A 17,038-nucleotide genomic window follows, 5' to 3' on the forward strand; every position below is an offset into this window, starting at 1 on the left:
CGGGGGGGGGGGCGGGGGGGCTGGCAGCCCCGGTAGCCTCGGCCAGTCCCAGCCCCAGAGGCACACACACACGCACAGAGAGGAGGAGAAGCCGCCGCCGCATCTGGGAATATGAACGCCCCCCCCGCGGCAGGTCGGACCGCCTCGGCTCCATGGTGAGGAGAAGGAAGAGCCCCCCCGGGCCCGCGGAGCCGCCGAACGGGTAGGATGGGGGGCGAGGGGCCGAGCCGGCCGCGCTGCCCCTGCTCCGCGCCGCTCCGCCGGGCTCGGCGGCTGCCGTTGCTCTCGGCGGCTGTCGAGCGCTTCCACACGCCCGAGTTTGGCCGGGCGATTTCTCCGGCAAAGACGGCCCGAAGCCCCTCGGGAGGGTGCCGGAGGGCTGCCGGGGGAGCCCGGCCGCTTTTTGGGGCGGTTTGGGGGGGGTTCCGACGGGGCTTTCCCCCTCCCGCCCTCGGCACAGGTTGTTGGGTCGGGACAGCAAACGAAAGGGGATTTAGTAACAAACAACGGCGGCCATGTTGAGAGGAATTTCTGCAGCTAAACTTCTCCCCTCTCAGCCCAGGGATTTCTCTGCCTCTCTGGGGGGCTCCCTGGCCTGACTTTGTGTCCCCCTCTTTTCTCTCTCTCCCCCCAACAGGATGACAGTGAAACTGGGAGAGAGCAGCGGGGAAGACGGGGTGAAAAAGCTGGGCAAGAGAGCAGGAGGAGATGAGGAGTCCCTGGAAGAAGAAGGGGCAGGAGGAGGAGAGGCAGCTCCAGGCAGCAGCAGCACAAAGAAAGAAGAGAAGATTAACAACAACCCAAACAGCAGCCCCCCACCAAACCCCAGCTTATCACAGGCCCCGGCTTCCCTCCAGCCCTCCCACAGCCAGGACCAGCATCATTTTCTCAGGTCCAGCGTCAGACCTCAGAGCAAGAGGCTGAAGAAGGATTCCCAGGCATCCTCTTCGGTTGGCAGCAGCACTGCTGCAAAAGGCAAAGGTACTGTGTCTTGGCACCCTCAAAACAGGTGGGCGAGTGGGGTGACGGGGTGGGGGGACCCCACCTGTAGGTTTGGAGGTTGTCATTCTCCTCCCGTGGATGCTATCTTTTGTTTGGCTTTGGAGAAGGTGTTTTGGGGCTTGTTTCTCATAGTAGCTGAAATCTTCTTTGTGTCCCAAGCTTCAGCTTCTCTACTGTCCACTGTCCTCTCTGCACTTAGAGAAATGGGGGGCTTGGGAGTGTTTAAGGAGGGGGGAAAAAATCTCCGTTATCGAAGCAGACCTTTAATTCCTGTATTTAATCTCTCTTGAGTTTTAGGAAATTCCTGTATTGTGCTTAGGAAATTAGACTCTAGCTAGCTGTGTAATCAGGTGGCTGAGCTCTGAATTCTGTTCTTGCATAATAACAAAATATTCACCGTGTGCTAGTTAAAAAAGGGGAAAAAAAACAACCCACAAGACATTGGTGATTTCCCCCAATTATTTCTATGACCAGTTTACGCAGAGAACTATTTTGGAAATGGCAATGGAATACATATATTGACATAATTCCTTCTAAGGTTTTTGTAAGAGTCCTGCATTATTGTTGCAGAACAGTTTGGGCATTTCCATGTAATTTGAGTTTTTAGTAAGATTGCTTTGTATACACCTGAATGTCTGTATGTACATGCATACATGCACACACTTTTTTCACTTTAGCATTGTAGATAAAAATTGGATTTTTTTCAAAAGTCTTTCTTGAGTAGCAAGAAGACAGTAGGGATGTTTGATTATCTTGGTGCTATTGTGTGTGCTCAGCAGTTACTGGGCGACACCTGGCACCACAGTTGTGCTGTACTTGAGACTAATTTTGGATATCTTGTACAGAAGCACTCAAATGTTATTTTCTCTTAATTTTTGAGTAAAACAACACTCAGATTTCTTCGACGTTTATAATAACAAAGTTTACTCGTCTGCTAAAATGAAATAATACTCCATGTAGCATATATGTGTCTTGGAGATTACCTCACTGTTTGGTCCATCACAGTGGTATGCACACATGGGACTTCAGGTAAACATTATGAATTATGACGGTTTTGTGTTGCAGTAATAAAGTGGTGCAAATTATGATATTTTAGTTACTGCCGTATCACAAAAAAAAATTCTTTAACTCAGTTGCTTGATGGTTAGTTTATATAATTGACTACAGTATTTTTTTAATACCTTAGTAAGTCCTCTTTAATCTCTTAAACTTTTTGTTCTAAGTGAAAAACTCCTATGTGTGATGTTGGAGGATACAGTTTTTCTCCCAGTTGCATTAAACAGATGGAATGCCCAGGAGTGTTTAGCTGTAGATAATTGTTTTATTGGTTGTAAATAGTATTCCAAAGAAACACCACCTTGCATTTAAGTTGACAAGTTGAATAGATGCATTTGAAATTATTCCATTGCTTTGAAAGTGTATACACGTGTGACCAAAATACATGTATCTTTGTCCATGTGTATATTCATGTTTCTATATTTGTTCGCAAACATTTATTTCCAATTTTAGACCAGCAGAATGATTTTTAACTAGGTGTATCAACACAAATGAAAAGCAGACTTTTTTTATTTTGCAATTCAGATTCCAAAACAACCCTAATAAAATTATATACACAAAAAAAATATTTCAGTAATTGGTCATAGATAGTGCTTGTAATCACTGTACCTGACTATGTTGTCATGTTTGGGGAAACTACTTAAATCATTGCAGGTGACAGTCAGTGGTAGATTTATGGTTGTGCTTTCACTTTTTGAATCGTGGGACCAGCCTCAGCTCTGCCCAGCTAGTTTTGATGTGAATGCGTTAAAGTTGATTTCTCTGATAGGATTGAGATTATAACTGTCAGATCTTGGAAAACAGAGCCACGGAGTGGGATCCTTTCTGATTTGAGTTCTTTACAGCCCCTTACACAGGGCTGCATACTGAGAGGTTCTCCAGGCTTGTCTGAAGTCTCCCTAATGGAATGTCTTGCGATCAGAATTTGTAGGGCTTTGCATTCTGAGTGAAGTGTCTCTCAGAGCTTCCAATAGGGATATAATGGAATTATATCCCTGGAAGATTACTAATAAAGATTGGACTCAGATCCTTCCACTTGCTGTCCCACCAACTTTCTCCTCCCTCTGTAAGTATAAAAATGATAAAAAGCTCGAATGCACGTGCTTTGGATCAGCTCAGAAAACTGGAAGCTTTTCCATTTTGCATGTTACCGCCGAGGTGATAGCTGCAAAGGTAATTTTAACATTGGCCAGCAGGAGTGTCTAGACTGCACTCACGCTTGGTCCAGTGAAACCAGAAACTTGTTTTTTTGTCATAGTCTTTCAATAATGCTGTGTAACCCTTAAAATTTTATTAAGGTGGTTCTGGTTTTAGAATCAGTGTATTCTTAAGTGAAAACTCTTCCAAAGGTTATCATTAAGGAATGTAGTCAATGAATTTAATTTCCTTCAGATTGCAGTTACTGAGCAGGCGTTGGCTTGTCCTGGTCATGCTTTTAAAAGAGTTGAAAATAGTATTTATTTTTTTCCTGTCTGTTGCAGGTGCCTTTTTACTTTTGGCATTTGTCCCTTTTAGGGTGCCTCATTGTAGCAGACAAATTATTGATGAAGTAAACTTTAGTGTAAAATGTAGGAAGAGTTTGCCCACTCAGCAACTGTTGACTTTTACACTTTGGTTCAGGGAAGATTGTTAGTAATAATTTTCAAGTTCTGCCTAGTAGAATGTATAAGTGTATTGCTAATTTTCAGATTATCCTGATGTAATATTTAATTGCGGTTTTGGGTTCTGTCTCTTGCCTTTTGTGTACTCAGTTGCACTTTTGCATTTAAGGCAAAAATAGTGAAATAAAGTTTGAAAACTGTTTCACTTCAAAAAGAAAATACGTCTTGAATTGCTGAAAGATTTATCAAATATCCTGTGCAAATATCTAAATCTACACATTATTTTTTTTAGAATTATTATTTTCAAATGTTGGTCATCTTTTTATTGTATTTTCAAGTTCAGAGTCTACACCTTTTTCATCTAATGCATTCCTTTTGAAGTAGGAATGCTTGGAAGTAAGTCTTTAAGTAACTTGCATGAAATCAGAGGAGCAGGAGCAACTTGGAGTAGTGGGGTGGAGGCAGTTTGCTATGAGTGTTCAAAAGCAGGGCGTTTATTGAAAGAGAGGAAGCAGACCCATGTAAGGTTTCTGAAAAAGAGGTATTTCTGAGAGTTTACTTCTCAAATACAAGTACATCCCACGGTTGCTGAGCACAGGTTTAGAGATGTGTTTCAGGGCTTTTCCCCGTGAAGTGTGAATGATTAGACTATGTATGTGTATGTTGTGACCATAAGTAATATATGCAAAGCCATACAAAACATATGCAGAATACACTACTGCTGTCATGTGCAGCAGTTTAGTTTGAACTAGAGTAGAATATTCCCATTGTCATGTTTTTATCCATTTTCTGAATGCAGACTGAAGTCAGGAGGAAATTTTAACAAAGTCTAATGGTGATGAGCTGAAGCTTGATGATGTCTTCCATGCCATTCCTCTAGATTTATTAATAAAATGTGTAGAATGGCCCAAACAAGTATTTGGATTTGTTTTCCAGTAATAAGCAGTTCTTTCTTGAAACAAGAAGTATTCAGCTGAAAGCATTAATTGAATTAAAACGCTGCATCTTGTGACGTTGTATAAAACTTGCTAGAAAGCAGTCCAGTTTGTTTCAGCCCACTGAAGTTGCATGTCCTGAAGCATGTCAATTAAAGTAAATACTGTCATCTGCTGTGGAGAGGATGTATATACCAAGATACCTGATGCATGTACTTACAGTACGATTTTACTGTATCTTCCCAAATTTGCAGAATGCATTGTAAACTTCATTTGAAATGTCATTCCTCCAGCATTATTTCTCTAGGGCATGAATGACTGTTTAAAAACTACTGGCACAGTCCCTTGTTCTAATATTCTCCTTAATTCTGTTGATCTTGTTTATTCTTGGTACTTCCCCTTCCATCCTACCCTGACATCCTTTCATTCCTTCTTTGCCCTCCTGTTTACCGCAGTCCTCCCTCCCTTCCTGTGAAAGTGGCTCAGGACCAGAATTCTGCAGTATCTCACCCCGCACCACAGTAGGAGGATTTTTCTCGTGTGCCCCGTGCAGTAGGTACTGAGCTTTGAAAGGTGCCTGCCTGCAAGGTTGCACAACCCTGTAGTTGAGGTGGAACTTCATACTAGGCTTTATGGGTGTTTTCTAATGGAAGAGCAAGGGAATAATGATTTACTGGAGATGGGGGAGTAACCAAATTTATAATAAACTATGTTTATTTTTTACAGCTATGCTTGGTTAGCTCAGATACTGCTGCATTTCATATGTTATATATTAAAAATATACTGTCTGTAGAGAACCAAGCATTCAGTATAGTTTTGTTTGTAGACTTCTGTTCATAATTGACTGTGTATATGTTTAAACACATTCAACTACATTTTGATTGTGTAAATCTCTAAATAATAAGAGGCAGAAGAAGCTGGACCAGTCTGTAGCCTTGTAGGACAGTTGCCTATTGTGTTTAAAACTTTGGATGTTGGTTGATAACAAGAACACTATATGGTATAACTGTGCAATATGGCATAAAGTGTCCTAGTTTTACCCTTCGTAGGAGTTCATGCTATTTACTGTGGAGGCATTCGAGGTAGAAACTTGTTTTCCAGTTATAATGTTAGTACTCAAACTGAAGTGTTGACTTGGAGGGAACATGCCTGCCTCTCTCCCTCTCTCGTCTGTTCTCTTCTCAGCTACAGTTCTTGGAGACAAACGCAAACTGGATCCAGCCTGCAGCTTTGTTGGGTTGTCCTTCCACGGAGGAAGTGGCTTCACTTAAATTCTTAAAGCACACACTTCAGGGATCACCTGATTCATTTCTTCAGTGATGTGGTGTCTGCCATTAGAAACATACGTGGCTAGAAATGGGGCTTGTTTACCCAGCGATCGGAAAGAAGACATCTGTCTTCCACTGGTTTTACATTAAAATCGATGAGTGCATGCTGATTGAGGAATGCTCTGCCATGAGAATATCAGAATGCATTGGTGGCTTTCTGGAAAGTATAGATTGTAGCACCTTACCCTGCTCTCCTGGCAACAGGTGTTTTGATGCACATTTCGTGAGGTAGCTGAGCAGAAACGCAAGTTTTTGAGAATAAAATAGTCAGTTGAAGGTGTTTTCTGGTTTGGCCTCCTTAATGTCAATCTTTACCAAAGCCACTTTTGAAGGTGATCCTGTGTAGTTTAGCCTTGCTATTGGTTCCTGTAGAACCCGAAAGAGAAGAAGGAATGTGCTAAAGGAAACTTCTGGGCATGTTACAAGTTAATATTTGCATCCTACGCTTTGCAGAGTGAATCTAGCATCCTAGCGCTCTGCATTTGGCCTGCGGCACTCGACTCTGTGAAAGTACCGTCTCAATTATAAAGGTATTCCCTGATGGATGTCTCACCGACAGTTGACTGGTGCCTCCTGAAGAAGTTGAGATTTTGCAAGCTTAGCCTGTAGAACTCCAATAAGAGAACCAGCCTGTGTGTTGATGTACTCGGGTGTAGTGGCGATTGACTCTGGGAATTCCAGCTTCTGTGGCTGTGGGATCTGTTGCAGAAGATATGAATCAGCTGGCATGTAAAAGCTGCCAATGGAAAACAGAAAAGCAAACACAAAGATACTACATAGAGCCTGGAAGGAAGAACTTCTTGTGGCTGTAGCCATGATAAGACACCAGTACTATCAGCAGCTCAGTTACTTGATATGCACAGTGTTCCATTGTTTGTCATTTTCATATCAGATTTTTAAATTGCAGTCTTTAAATCCCTTTATATAATTTTTTCCAAGTGTTTGTGTTTTGATTAGAAGTACAAAGACGACAGCTTATTCTACAAAAAATGTAGCTTCACAGATAAATGAAATTCTAATAACGGGTCATGTAGATGGGTAGAGAACACTGGATAAAAGGAATGAATAAGTTTCTCTGTAACTTTGGTATTCTGATCTGTGATTGTGTTGGGGGTTACAGTTCAAAATACTGAGTACAGGAACCGGATGTCTTTGCAAACTGTGGGTTGAAAGCTGAGTGAAAATGCTGAGGACTTACACACATCCAAACTCGTTGCGTTGTGCCTCTTATGTAGGTGCTGGTGCGCCTGTGTCCTGGAGCAAAGGGAAGGAATTGTTGTAGCTGTAACTGTGTTGGGTGTCCAGTCCAGTGGCCAGGTGATGCGGGTTAAGTAGACAAAAAATGAGCATCCTGTCTTTGTCTTGTCTTGAGTGATCTCCTTTTAGAAATGATTTTACTTAGAAAAGCCCCTAAGCAGATTGTTAGAGTGAGTCCCCTCCTCTCCAGCAGTTCTGCAGCAGTAATGCTACGGCTGGCCTCAACGGACCTTTTTGTTTTAATGTTTTGCTGGAGTTTTAAGTAGTCTGTTGTTGGGAATTAATGATGATCATCATCTATCATTAGTGAGGGGATGTTGTTAGCAGTTTTATGTGTTACAAGAATTTCATGCAGTAAGATTGAAAGAATGAATTTATGGGGTGTAATTTCACGATATATGGCTATTTTTACTTTTGCCTTTTATCCTGAAGTGGTTTGTAATACCAGGTTTTAGAATATACTGCATTCCATTGCCTTACAGAGATCCAGTAAGGGTGCATCGTGATAACCCAATGATAAATATTACCATGCAGTAGTAAGAAAGTTTGTGCAAAGGGATGATATAGCAAACTCCATAATTCCTGGAAGAATTAAATAGCTTATGAGATCTCTGTAGAGGCGACAGGGTATTAGAATTTTTAGATCTTTATATATAATACTCTAAACAATTGTCTGGGTAGTAATTTATTTGTGTTTAAAATAAGATAAACAGTGATAAACTTCTCAGGACTACAGCTGGTCTTGTAGAATAGCAAGTATCTATGAAAGGAGCAAAAGAGCAATTATGGGCTACGTATCCTTTGTAGAAGTTGAATCAGTGGAGTCCTTAGCATAGGTTGAACTGTTCGTGTCATCTTACACATACAACTAAGAGGAAATCTACTGGACTCTACTGGACTACAATTTAAAGTTCTCACTGATGCTTTTGAACAATGAAAACTTATTGTGTACCAAGTGTACTGTACAATCTTTAGAAAATCCTTAGTAAGATCTGAACTTTAGGCATCTGCCTCTAGGTTTTTACTTGAGTATGTATACAGTGATGTAAAAATATAATCCCAATCTCTCCCCAAACCCCAAACAAAACCAACCACCCAACAAATAAACAAATAAGCCCCCTAAGCCCCGCATTTGTGGCTGCTCTAAATGATTTCTCAGAAAGTTAGAGGTCTGCGGTCAAAATAGTAACTCAGAAATAGAATCCTATAGCTGTCCTCTGGTGAAGGAAACCTTTTGCGTTGGGAGCTAGTGGCAACAGGAGATTGAAGACTTAGAGTGAGGACTGATGTGTTTGAATTCCCCCTTCTTGACCGAAGATTTTAAATATTAACATCTGTATTTCTTTACCATGCAAATTGTGATATTCCAACCTATTTGCAGAATAAAGAAGCAATTCTGTATCTTAAATTTGTTGGTTTTCTTCATGGACATCTATTAAAGAGCTCAGGTTTTTCTTACGGTTTCATTTTTTTAAAGGATTTACCTTCATAGTACCAGAATTAAATTGCTTAACTTTCACTTATTTATATTAGTCTCTAAGCCATAGTAGGCCTATGGCACTTGATTCTTCTGATACTCTTTTTTAAAATGATATTAGGATTATCAAACTGAGACATCCTTGTTCTTGAATGGAATACATATATATTTTTATGTGTATATATATAGAAACACTGATTTTGTTAGGTAATCAAACTGCTTCATATAATTGAATTTTAAAAGATGACTGAACTATTTAAGACTAAAGATGAAAGAGAGAACTGTGCTAAGTATATAAAAGTTTGGGAAACTAGTTGGGACTGCTGTATTGTACAAGCTGGATTTATAAGCGAATAAACTAAGGCAAGCCGCTTTATTGTGACATAAACCACAAACAATAAAGGACAGAAACTGGAGAAGTGGAAACTGTAAGAGGCATTCTTTGTAATGAGCAGTGTATGCTTAATGTTAAAAGGAATCTGCTATATTAAGTATGCTCCTGTATTGATAAGAGCAGCCAAATCTTAAATAATACTTCTTGGCAAAATTGAGGAGTATACATTTTGGAAATGCAGGTTGCTGAGAATGCTTACATTTTTATGGAAAAAATGGAGTACACCTTCTGGGAGGTCTCCCTGGTTTCTGGATTAACATTCTGGTAATCCATTACGGTGTCAAACCAAGCATGATGTTTGGTTTGATTTCTGTTGTGAATAAATCACAGGTTTAAGGTTAGTTGATAATGTTTCTGCTGATAAAAATGTCTTTGAAAGACTAATCGTTTCAGAGGTGATTAAAAGGAAAAAAGAGGCTTTTTCTTCTGAGTTAAGGTGAGGGAATGGAATCTTACTGCATTATATGTAGCTCTCACCTTCCTGCAGTTTCTCCATCCCATTTTCTTCCCTGTCCCCTGTTTATCTAAACAGCAAATTCTAATTCTATCAGGCTTTATTCTCATTTGAGTATTTCTGATCCTTGTGAGTTTTTTCTGACCCATGTTATTTGAAGTGCTGATAACTGACAAAGGTACAATCAGGTTTATACTTCTGTGTCTTTTTCCAGAAGCCACACCAGGATTTGGGGAAGCAGAATGGGTTGGGACATGCCATCCTCGAGCTGTGTGTCAGAGATGGTGCTCTTTATGCTGAGGGTCAGACTCTTGAGAACTCATTGTTGCGCGATGAACTACAGTAGACATCTTTCAGTCCTTCTGTTAGCACAGTTATTTTGGAGGCAGTAGGGTCAAGATCAAAGACAAGGGTATGAAATGACATATATTTTCCCATGGTCGTTAGTTTGCTTTATTGGTGACATCAGTGCTTGGTTCCCCTTGGCTGCAGAGCCCAGCAACATATCAGCATTAGAGACTCTGTTGTCTTTTAGAGGTTGCTTTGGTATAGTTCAGTTTATCTCTGGAAATACAAGATTAAGCCATTGAAACCTTGGTTTTTTGGTCCTTTTGATTTTATGTCTTTATAAAAAACCTGGTTATTTGCCTATTGTATTTCAGATGAAATATCTTGGAAAAATACCTGATGTAGATGGGAGTGGTGAAGAAGGAGGAGATTCTGAGTTCTTCAGTTAATCTCTATCCACAAACCCTCTTGTCTTAGTATTCACTCTGGTCATGCTTTTTTGCAGCAGCAGATAATGGAGGAACAGCATCTGGTGGCACATCAGGAATTCCTCCCAGCAATCCTACTGGCAATTCCAAGTCAGCAGCAAGGAACCTGGGCTCCTCAGCTGGAGAGAAGGAGGAAGGAAAGAAGGTCAGGCGGCAGTGGGAATCGTGGAGCACAGAGGACAAAAATACTTTCTTCGAGGGACTGTATGAGGTACATGTAGAGGAAAATAACAAGCTCAGATGACTTCATTTAGTATCTGGATATTCCTAAAGAAGGTTGATTCAATTGAGATTTGCAGGAGCAAAATGCGTAAGTAAACACATGCATTTGTTTGCCCATGCATGTGTGTCTGTGCAGTTGGCTATAACCCAGCTGTCAATCAGAGCCATAGTTCAAAAGTGTTGAGCTTTTTTTTGTTTTGAAATAACACCAGAAATATTTGTGAGTTTCATTCATGAATATTTATAATAATTTAAATTATTTTTCAGTTATGGTTCTGTTTCAAATGAGACAGAAATAAATATTATCCCCATCTCAACTTTAAGAAAAAACACACTTGTGCTGTAATGTGTGCAAACAAGAAAATATGTTCTAATAAGAATTGTAGGCACTGTCTTTAGTATTTTGCCATGAAAACATCTGTAGTAGCGTTGAGAGACAAAGAAAAGTTAGATCATCTTATCTTTTATCTTGTATGATGTATATGATGTATTCCTGGCTGTCCTATTCTTACCATTATTTTAAGAGCACTTCTGTTATGAAAATACATACTAAAGGTGAAAAGAAAAGAAGTGGTGGTGGGTTTTCTTTGCATGTGTGCATCTTTTTTAAAAGACTTTTTTTAGCGGTAGGCATGATTCACATGTACGCATTCTATGGACAAAATGAACATTTAAGCACTGATTTCCTTTCTTAACTCCTCTGACTCGCAGTAGTGTTCCTGGGAATCATGTAATTTTTAAGTCCCTTCATCACCCAAAGAAAATGGGGAGGGTTTTGAATTCTGAGGAAAAAGTTTAAAAATTTGCTCTAAGATGGATTTGGGGCTTGGTTTGTTTAGTCCCTCACTTCCATTCATTTAGTGCCACTACCTTTCAAAAGAGGTTTTCACACTTTGTGTTTAAATCAGCTCCAACCTGTCTTGGATGCTAAGAAACTTCTGTAGTAGCAGGAGCTCAGTGGTAATATATCTAAAATTAAATTTTCCTCTTTTGAACTACAAGAATTCTTATTAAGAATTAGCTAGGTGTCTCATTTTTATTTTTACCCTGAGAATAAACTTAATGACCTACAGAGTAAAAATGTGTTTTCTGTAAGAAGTTCTTTACTTTTATTTTTAAAAATATAATCTTATCCTTTTATTATTTGAAACTCAAATTTGGACTCCTAATAATTGGACAATGAAATTTACTGTAAATAAAAGCGAAGCTGCTAAATTTAATAGGCTTTTTATTCACCCTAGTCACAAATGGAGGTAGGAAGAAGCAGGGGGAAATGCAGACGAAGGTAAGGAAAGCTAAGTGAGAAAGTCGGTATTTTCAGTTCTGGTACTTGCCACGTTTATGAGTAGAGGTTTTTGGTTTGGTTTGGTTTTTTAAATTTGCTAGCAACTTACAGCTTTTATTTTGAAATAGTTCAAGAAATTGGAAAATAATTTATTTGACATCTATAATACATTTTATATACAACAAAGGAACCAGTGTCATTCCTGTGCCATTTTGAGTTCTGATCATTGAGTTCTGATACCCGAGAATTTTATGACCATTGAAATCTAATGTCCCACAAAGAACCCTAAAGTCCCTTATGTTGTTTGAGTTGTCTTATGACAAGATAGAAGTTTAGTTTTGAGTATTTGGTTTTATTCTATTTATTCTTCAGCATGGGAAGGACTTTGAAGCTATTCAGAACAACATTGCACTGAAATACAAGAAGAAAGGCAAACCAGCAAGCATGGTGAAGAATAAGGAACAGGTCCGCCATTTCTACTACCGCACCTGGCACAAGATTTCAAAGTACATTGACTTTGATAACGGTTAGTATGTGCTGAAATGGGATTAGTGTCAAGCTCACAGTCTCAAAAGGGCTGGAGTCCTATGTTTTAGTGACATTATGGAGGGTAGGAAATGGTGGAGATGAGAAAATAAATATTGAATAGGATTTTGGTGAACATGTCTTATTCTTATTAGTATGGCCGTACTGAGGTTTGTATTTTTGGAAAAATGCTTCTCAAAAACTGGTATTTGTATCACTGTTTTTATATCCGTTCACCACCCCATCATAAATGCTGATCCTCCTATTAATTCTAGGGGAAAGCCAGGTTCAAGGAAATGTTTTCCTGTTCTCAGGAGCACACCTTTGAGGACAGCTACCGAAATGTTAGTCGGGCCTGACTTCATCAAACAAAGACTCCAGTGCTACTTTGTGCTTCTTGGGGGAAGGCAGAAAGAAATAAATAGTCTGATACAGGTGTAAATGGTGAAGTATTTGCTGACAATTTAAATAAGCCTGAAATTGTATCATTGGTTCAGTAACTCTTCCCATTCTTTTCCCTTCTTTCCCAGCTTGTTGAATGAGAAGGAAATCAGGAGGTCATAAGAACTTCTAGTGCTGTTTTGTAACAAAATAATAGTAATATATGATTATTGATAATTGATTCAAGTGCGTACTATTCAGTAATGAGCAGTGAGAATTCAAGTCAGTTTGCACGTAGCCTAATCTGAATAGCAAGTTAAAGAAACCTATTTCAGAGTGAACAGATTTTACTGAGACCCAGTTCTTTTGGCTTTTTGAAGGTATGAAGATTGTCAGTTCTCCCATTAGCTTCTTGATCGAGTAAAGGTCTCAAGGGCTTTCCTATCCTTTTGATGTTATATTCTAAGTTGCATAAATCATTGCATGTTTCATGGTGGTTGAATTGTTTAGTCTCTAAACAATTTTCTCTAACATCAGCAACAGTTTGGATAATAAATTCATCTATATCATTTGTGACCAGAGCCTCTCAAGTTAAAAATAAGTCATTAACAAGAAATGGATGTGACTAGAAAAAACCTAAGGGAATGCAAGATAGTGTGCAATATAGTCTCTTTAGGGAATTGTTTTGTCTGTTCCTCAGATTACGTTATCTAGAGGAGGACTTATATATCCAAAATACCTGTCATAAAGATATATTTTTTAGTTCCTTTTCCAAAACAAGACAGCATTTTAAGATCAAACAAGTGATTAGTTTCATATTTAAAAATAAATGTTACAGCAAACACATGGAAGAACTTGAAAAAAAAAAAGTGTCATGGAAGAACTTCATCTGTTTTCCGAATAACGTAAAGTTCTGTATCTGTAACTGTAAGGTCTGAAATCTCACTCGCTGGAGGAATGTCAGAATTAGTGCAGTAGTTTGATTGGCTTTAGTATTGGTAGAAATATGCGTACCTGGATTTTGCAATTAAATGAGTCTGCAAGTCAAAGAGAACTGAATTATTCATGAGTAGTCAAGAATAAGTATTTTCATCTGACTTGTAAACCACTAGATGGTCTTTCCGTGCTGTCATAGGTATTTAGATCTATTAGCAATAATAATGTCCACATCGTGTGTATTGATGAGAAACGAGGAAAAAAAACAAGGGTAAAGTTGAATACAATGTGTGCGATTCTTCATATAAAAATGTAGAATCAAGAATTTGCTTTAAATCTCTAAGGTGCATTCACGTGTGTCTTCTGGAAAATTCAGACCTACTTCTTAATTTTCATATTAGAAACAGTTCTATATGCATTTTCTTGTGGGTGTCTGGATATTTACTTTAGAGATTGTAAATAGTTACATCATACTAGAGTTAGCTTTATTATGAATTAGCTTTATTTTACATATTGAACTGTTGCATAATTGTTTAAATTCTGTGGAAGCTGCTTTGTTGGTTTTTTTTTCTGTAATCTAAAAAATATTGCCTTTCCCAGATACTTAGGTCACCAAAAGGAAATAGGTGAACCTGTATCATTGTAGTGTTTCTTGAAACAACTTAGTCTTACCTTGATGAGGTGTTTGTCTCATCATTGAAAATACAAATCCATCTCATTCAGTGTTGAATGAGGATCTGCATTGTTGCTGTGTATCTGCAGTCTGCATCTCACCCCTGTTCTGCTTTTCAGTGTTTTCTCAAGGGCTGAAAAAATCCTCCCTGGAGCTTTATGGCTTAATCTGCTATGGGGAACTAAGGAAAAAGATTGGGGGATGTGAGTATGAATGACTTAAAATTATTTTTACGTGGTAGAATCAGAAGTGTCTACTCTTGATGTTGGCAATGTCTGGTACAGTTTCACTTTTGAGTTACTCAGAATTTGTGTTCATTGTATTCTCTTGCAGTAATCTGTGGTGTCGTTGTTTCATTAAATGTATTTTTATTGTTGAAGACTATTTTAGTCTGTTGCATTAGTCCCCTTTTTATTTGACATATCTTTAGTTTTTGCTGGCTGTGGAATGGAGTGCATGTAATACCCACAGATCACAGGTAAATGTATATGCAGCTTATGTTATCTGTTGCGTTATTCTTGAAACCTAAGTAATTAAATGTGTAAATAATATCATTTGCAATCAAAATCTGGGGTGGTGCTTTTCTCTAGCACATTGTCTAAATCTTTACTTACTGAAACCTGAAGATGAAAAAGCATTATAAATCATAATCTGAAATAATAGCTTTACTGGCTAACCAGGATACATTCTGCTCTTGTCGGTCCCGGAAGCTGGTCTCCCCCGAGCGGAGCAGAGGGGCAGAACCCCCCCTGGCCCTGCTGGGGATGGGGCTGGGGACGCAGCCCGGGGGCGGTTCACATAGTCTTTATGGCTTCCAGAATAGAGATCTCTAATGTGGCTGATGTGGGGAAGGGGCAGAGGAACGTGCACTGGATGCAGTGGTCCATGCAAGTGTACCTTCTTATCTGTGTATTTTTTCTTTCATTTGTCCCCAAACTTTTTGTAGATGACTAACACTGACGTGTTATGTCATAGTGCATCTTCTACATGTTTTGACTAATTTGTGAGACGTGGAAAATCCTCAAAATGCTTTCACTTCTTTGTAAAGTTACCTACAGTCACCTAAAGTTACCTAAAGTCACTAGTTACCAAGTGAAAAAGACAAGAAAGATGTAATGCTGGGTGTGTATAATTCCTAATAGAATCATGGCATTTTGGCAGATTTTTTTTTTTTCTATATTATTTCCTCACCTGGTGTTTTCACTGTAAAGTGTCATTGAAGGGGATTGTTGTGAATTTTCATACTGACTTTATTCTGTTTGTTCAAAGATCTTCAGTGTGTTAATTCATCTTGGAGAAGGAATTTTGAACTGTTTAATGACAAAGAAGGTGCAGAGGCAAGACAGATTGCATTGTCAGTAGAAATCAGTATTAGTATTTCTTCCCTATATCCACACCTTATCTTAAAAACATCAACAGACTCTCCTTGCTATGACTGGGAATAAGGTTTCATACAGTCACCATGGCAATGCATGCACATTCAGTGCTTCTGTCTTTTTATAACTTGGTACTTGGTTATGGATTTTACCTGATCTCACTTGGAAAATTCTAGCCTCCAAGACCAACTAGGCTTAAGCCGTGAGCCTCTACTCCCAGTTTGAGAGGTCTGCTCTGCAGCTGGTGAAAGTGGTTTCTCTTTCTTTTTTCCTTCTGGGTTTTTTTTTCCTTTTTGCCCCTCTTCTGGTATTCACCCAGTCCCATTTTCCCAGAAATTGATACAATTTATGTAGAGCTATTGAGACGGGAAAGCATGTCAGGAATACTCTCAGCAATGCCAGAGGGAGGTTAATTGTTCAATAAATAGGTCTGGGCATAACTATCATAGGGAATATAAATCAAGCTACCGTAATGCCCATTTAAAAATGGCCTGTATAATGCATAGAAAAGAAGTGTGGGCTAAGTGTGTATTTTATTATTTTTATTTCCTTTTTTTGTTGCGTTTGGTTACGAGATGGCTTGATGCTCTTTCATTATGCCATGCTGCCTTAGCAACTGAGATTGAGCAGGAAGATGAGGAAGCTTTTCTTTTTAATACCACAGTGTCAGATTAACACCCAGCAACCCAACATGACTGTAGCACCTAAACTAGGGTCACTTAATCCATCAGTAAAACGTAATTTTCATGGAAATCCTTGGATTGTGTAAAGCTTCCACATTATGAAAATAGAAACTTTTCAGAAAGGGTATGTTATAGCTCATTTATGCACATCAATTCAATGGGAAAATAAAATGTAACAGTTTTGAAAACCAAACAGGACACGAAACCAGGTCATGACTATATCACTTTAAATCCTAATTCACTGTCTTATCCCATTTCATGTAAAGGTATGGATGACAAGAATGCAGCCAAACTCAATGAGCTCATTCAAGCTGGGTAAGTAAGAACTTATTCCTGAAACGCTTCAGACTGTGTTGTTCAGCAGCTTGATTGTTGAATTGGTCATCCAGAGTCTAGGGGGCATTCCTTACTTTTTTTTTTACAGCTGCAGTTTGACATTTTCCATTCTATATTTGGTTTTTATAGGGTTTTTTCCTCTCTTTTTCCATGAAGCTATTAATTGTTATTAGTAAGAAATGATGGGTGAAGTGTGAGAAGGTAATGAAATGAGAAGTCTTTACAGAAGTTACGGCATTGTAACTATGTTTCACTATAGGGAATATAGTTCATCTCCAAACAGTTCTGCCAACAGTGCTTACAAGTCCCAATGTTCAGACCAGAGACAGCACTTCCAGTGT

At 38.9% G+C, this 17,038-nt stretch overlaps 1 protein-coding gene across 5 annotated transcripts in view; it reads left to right on the plus strand.

Moving 5' to 3' along the window:
- The window catches only part of CRAMP1 (cramped chromatin regulator homolog 1), a 53,208-nt gene that overhangs the window by 2,220 nt on the left and 33,950 nt on the right, over positions 1-17,038 (plus strand). For 2 of the 5 annotated variants that reach the window (XM_014958815.1, XM_014958814.1), the window contains 5 exons: positions 638-981; positions 10,298-10,491; positions 12,160-12,313; positions 14,422-14,505; positions 16,628-16,676. In XM_014958815.1, the coding sequence (XP_014814301.1) occupies positions 639-981; positions 10,298-10,491; positions 12,160-12,313; positions 14,422-14,505; positions 16,628-16,676 (824 nt within the window). In that variant the 5' untranslated portion in view covers position 638. Of the gene's footprint in view, positions 1-99; positions 203-637; positions 982-10,297; positions 10,492-12,159; positions 12,314-14,421; positions 14,506-16,627; positions 16,677-17,038 lie in introns of those variants that run through there. The other 3 variants (XM_014958816.1, XM_014958812.1, XM_014958813.1) reach the window with 3 other exon arrangements.

The sequence above is a fragment of the Calidris pugnax genome, unplaced genomic scaffold (genome assembly GCF_001431845.1).
Source record: "Calidris pugnax isolate Ruff unplaced genomic scaffold, ASM143184v1 scaffold244, whole genome shotgun sequence".
Taxonomy (NCBI): Eukaryota; Metazoa; Chordata; class Aves; order Charadriiformes; family Scolopacidae; genus Calidris; species Calidris pugnax.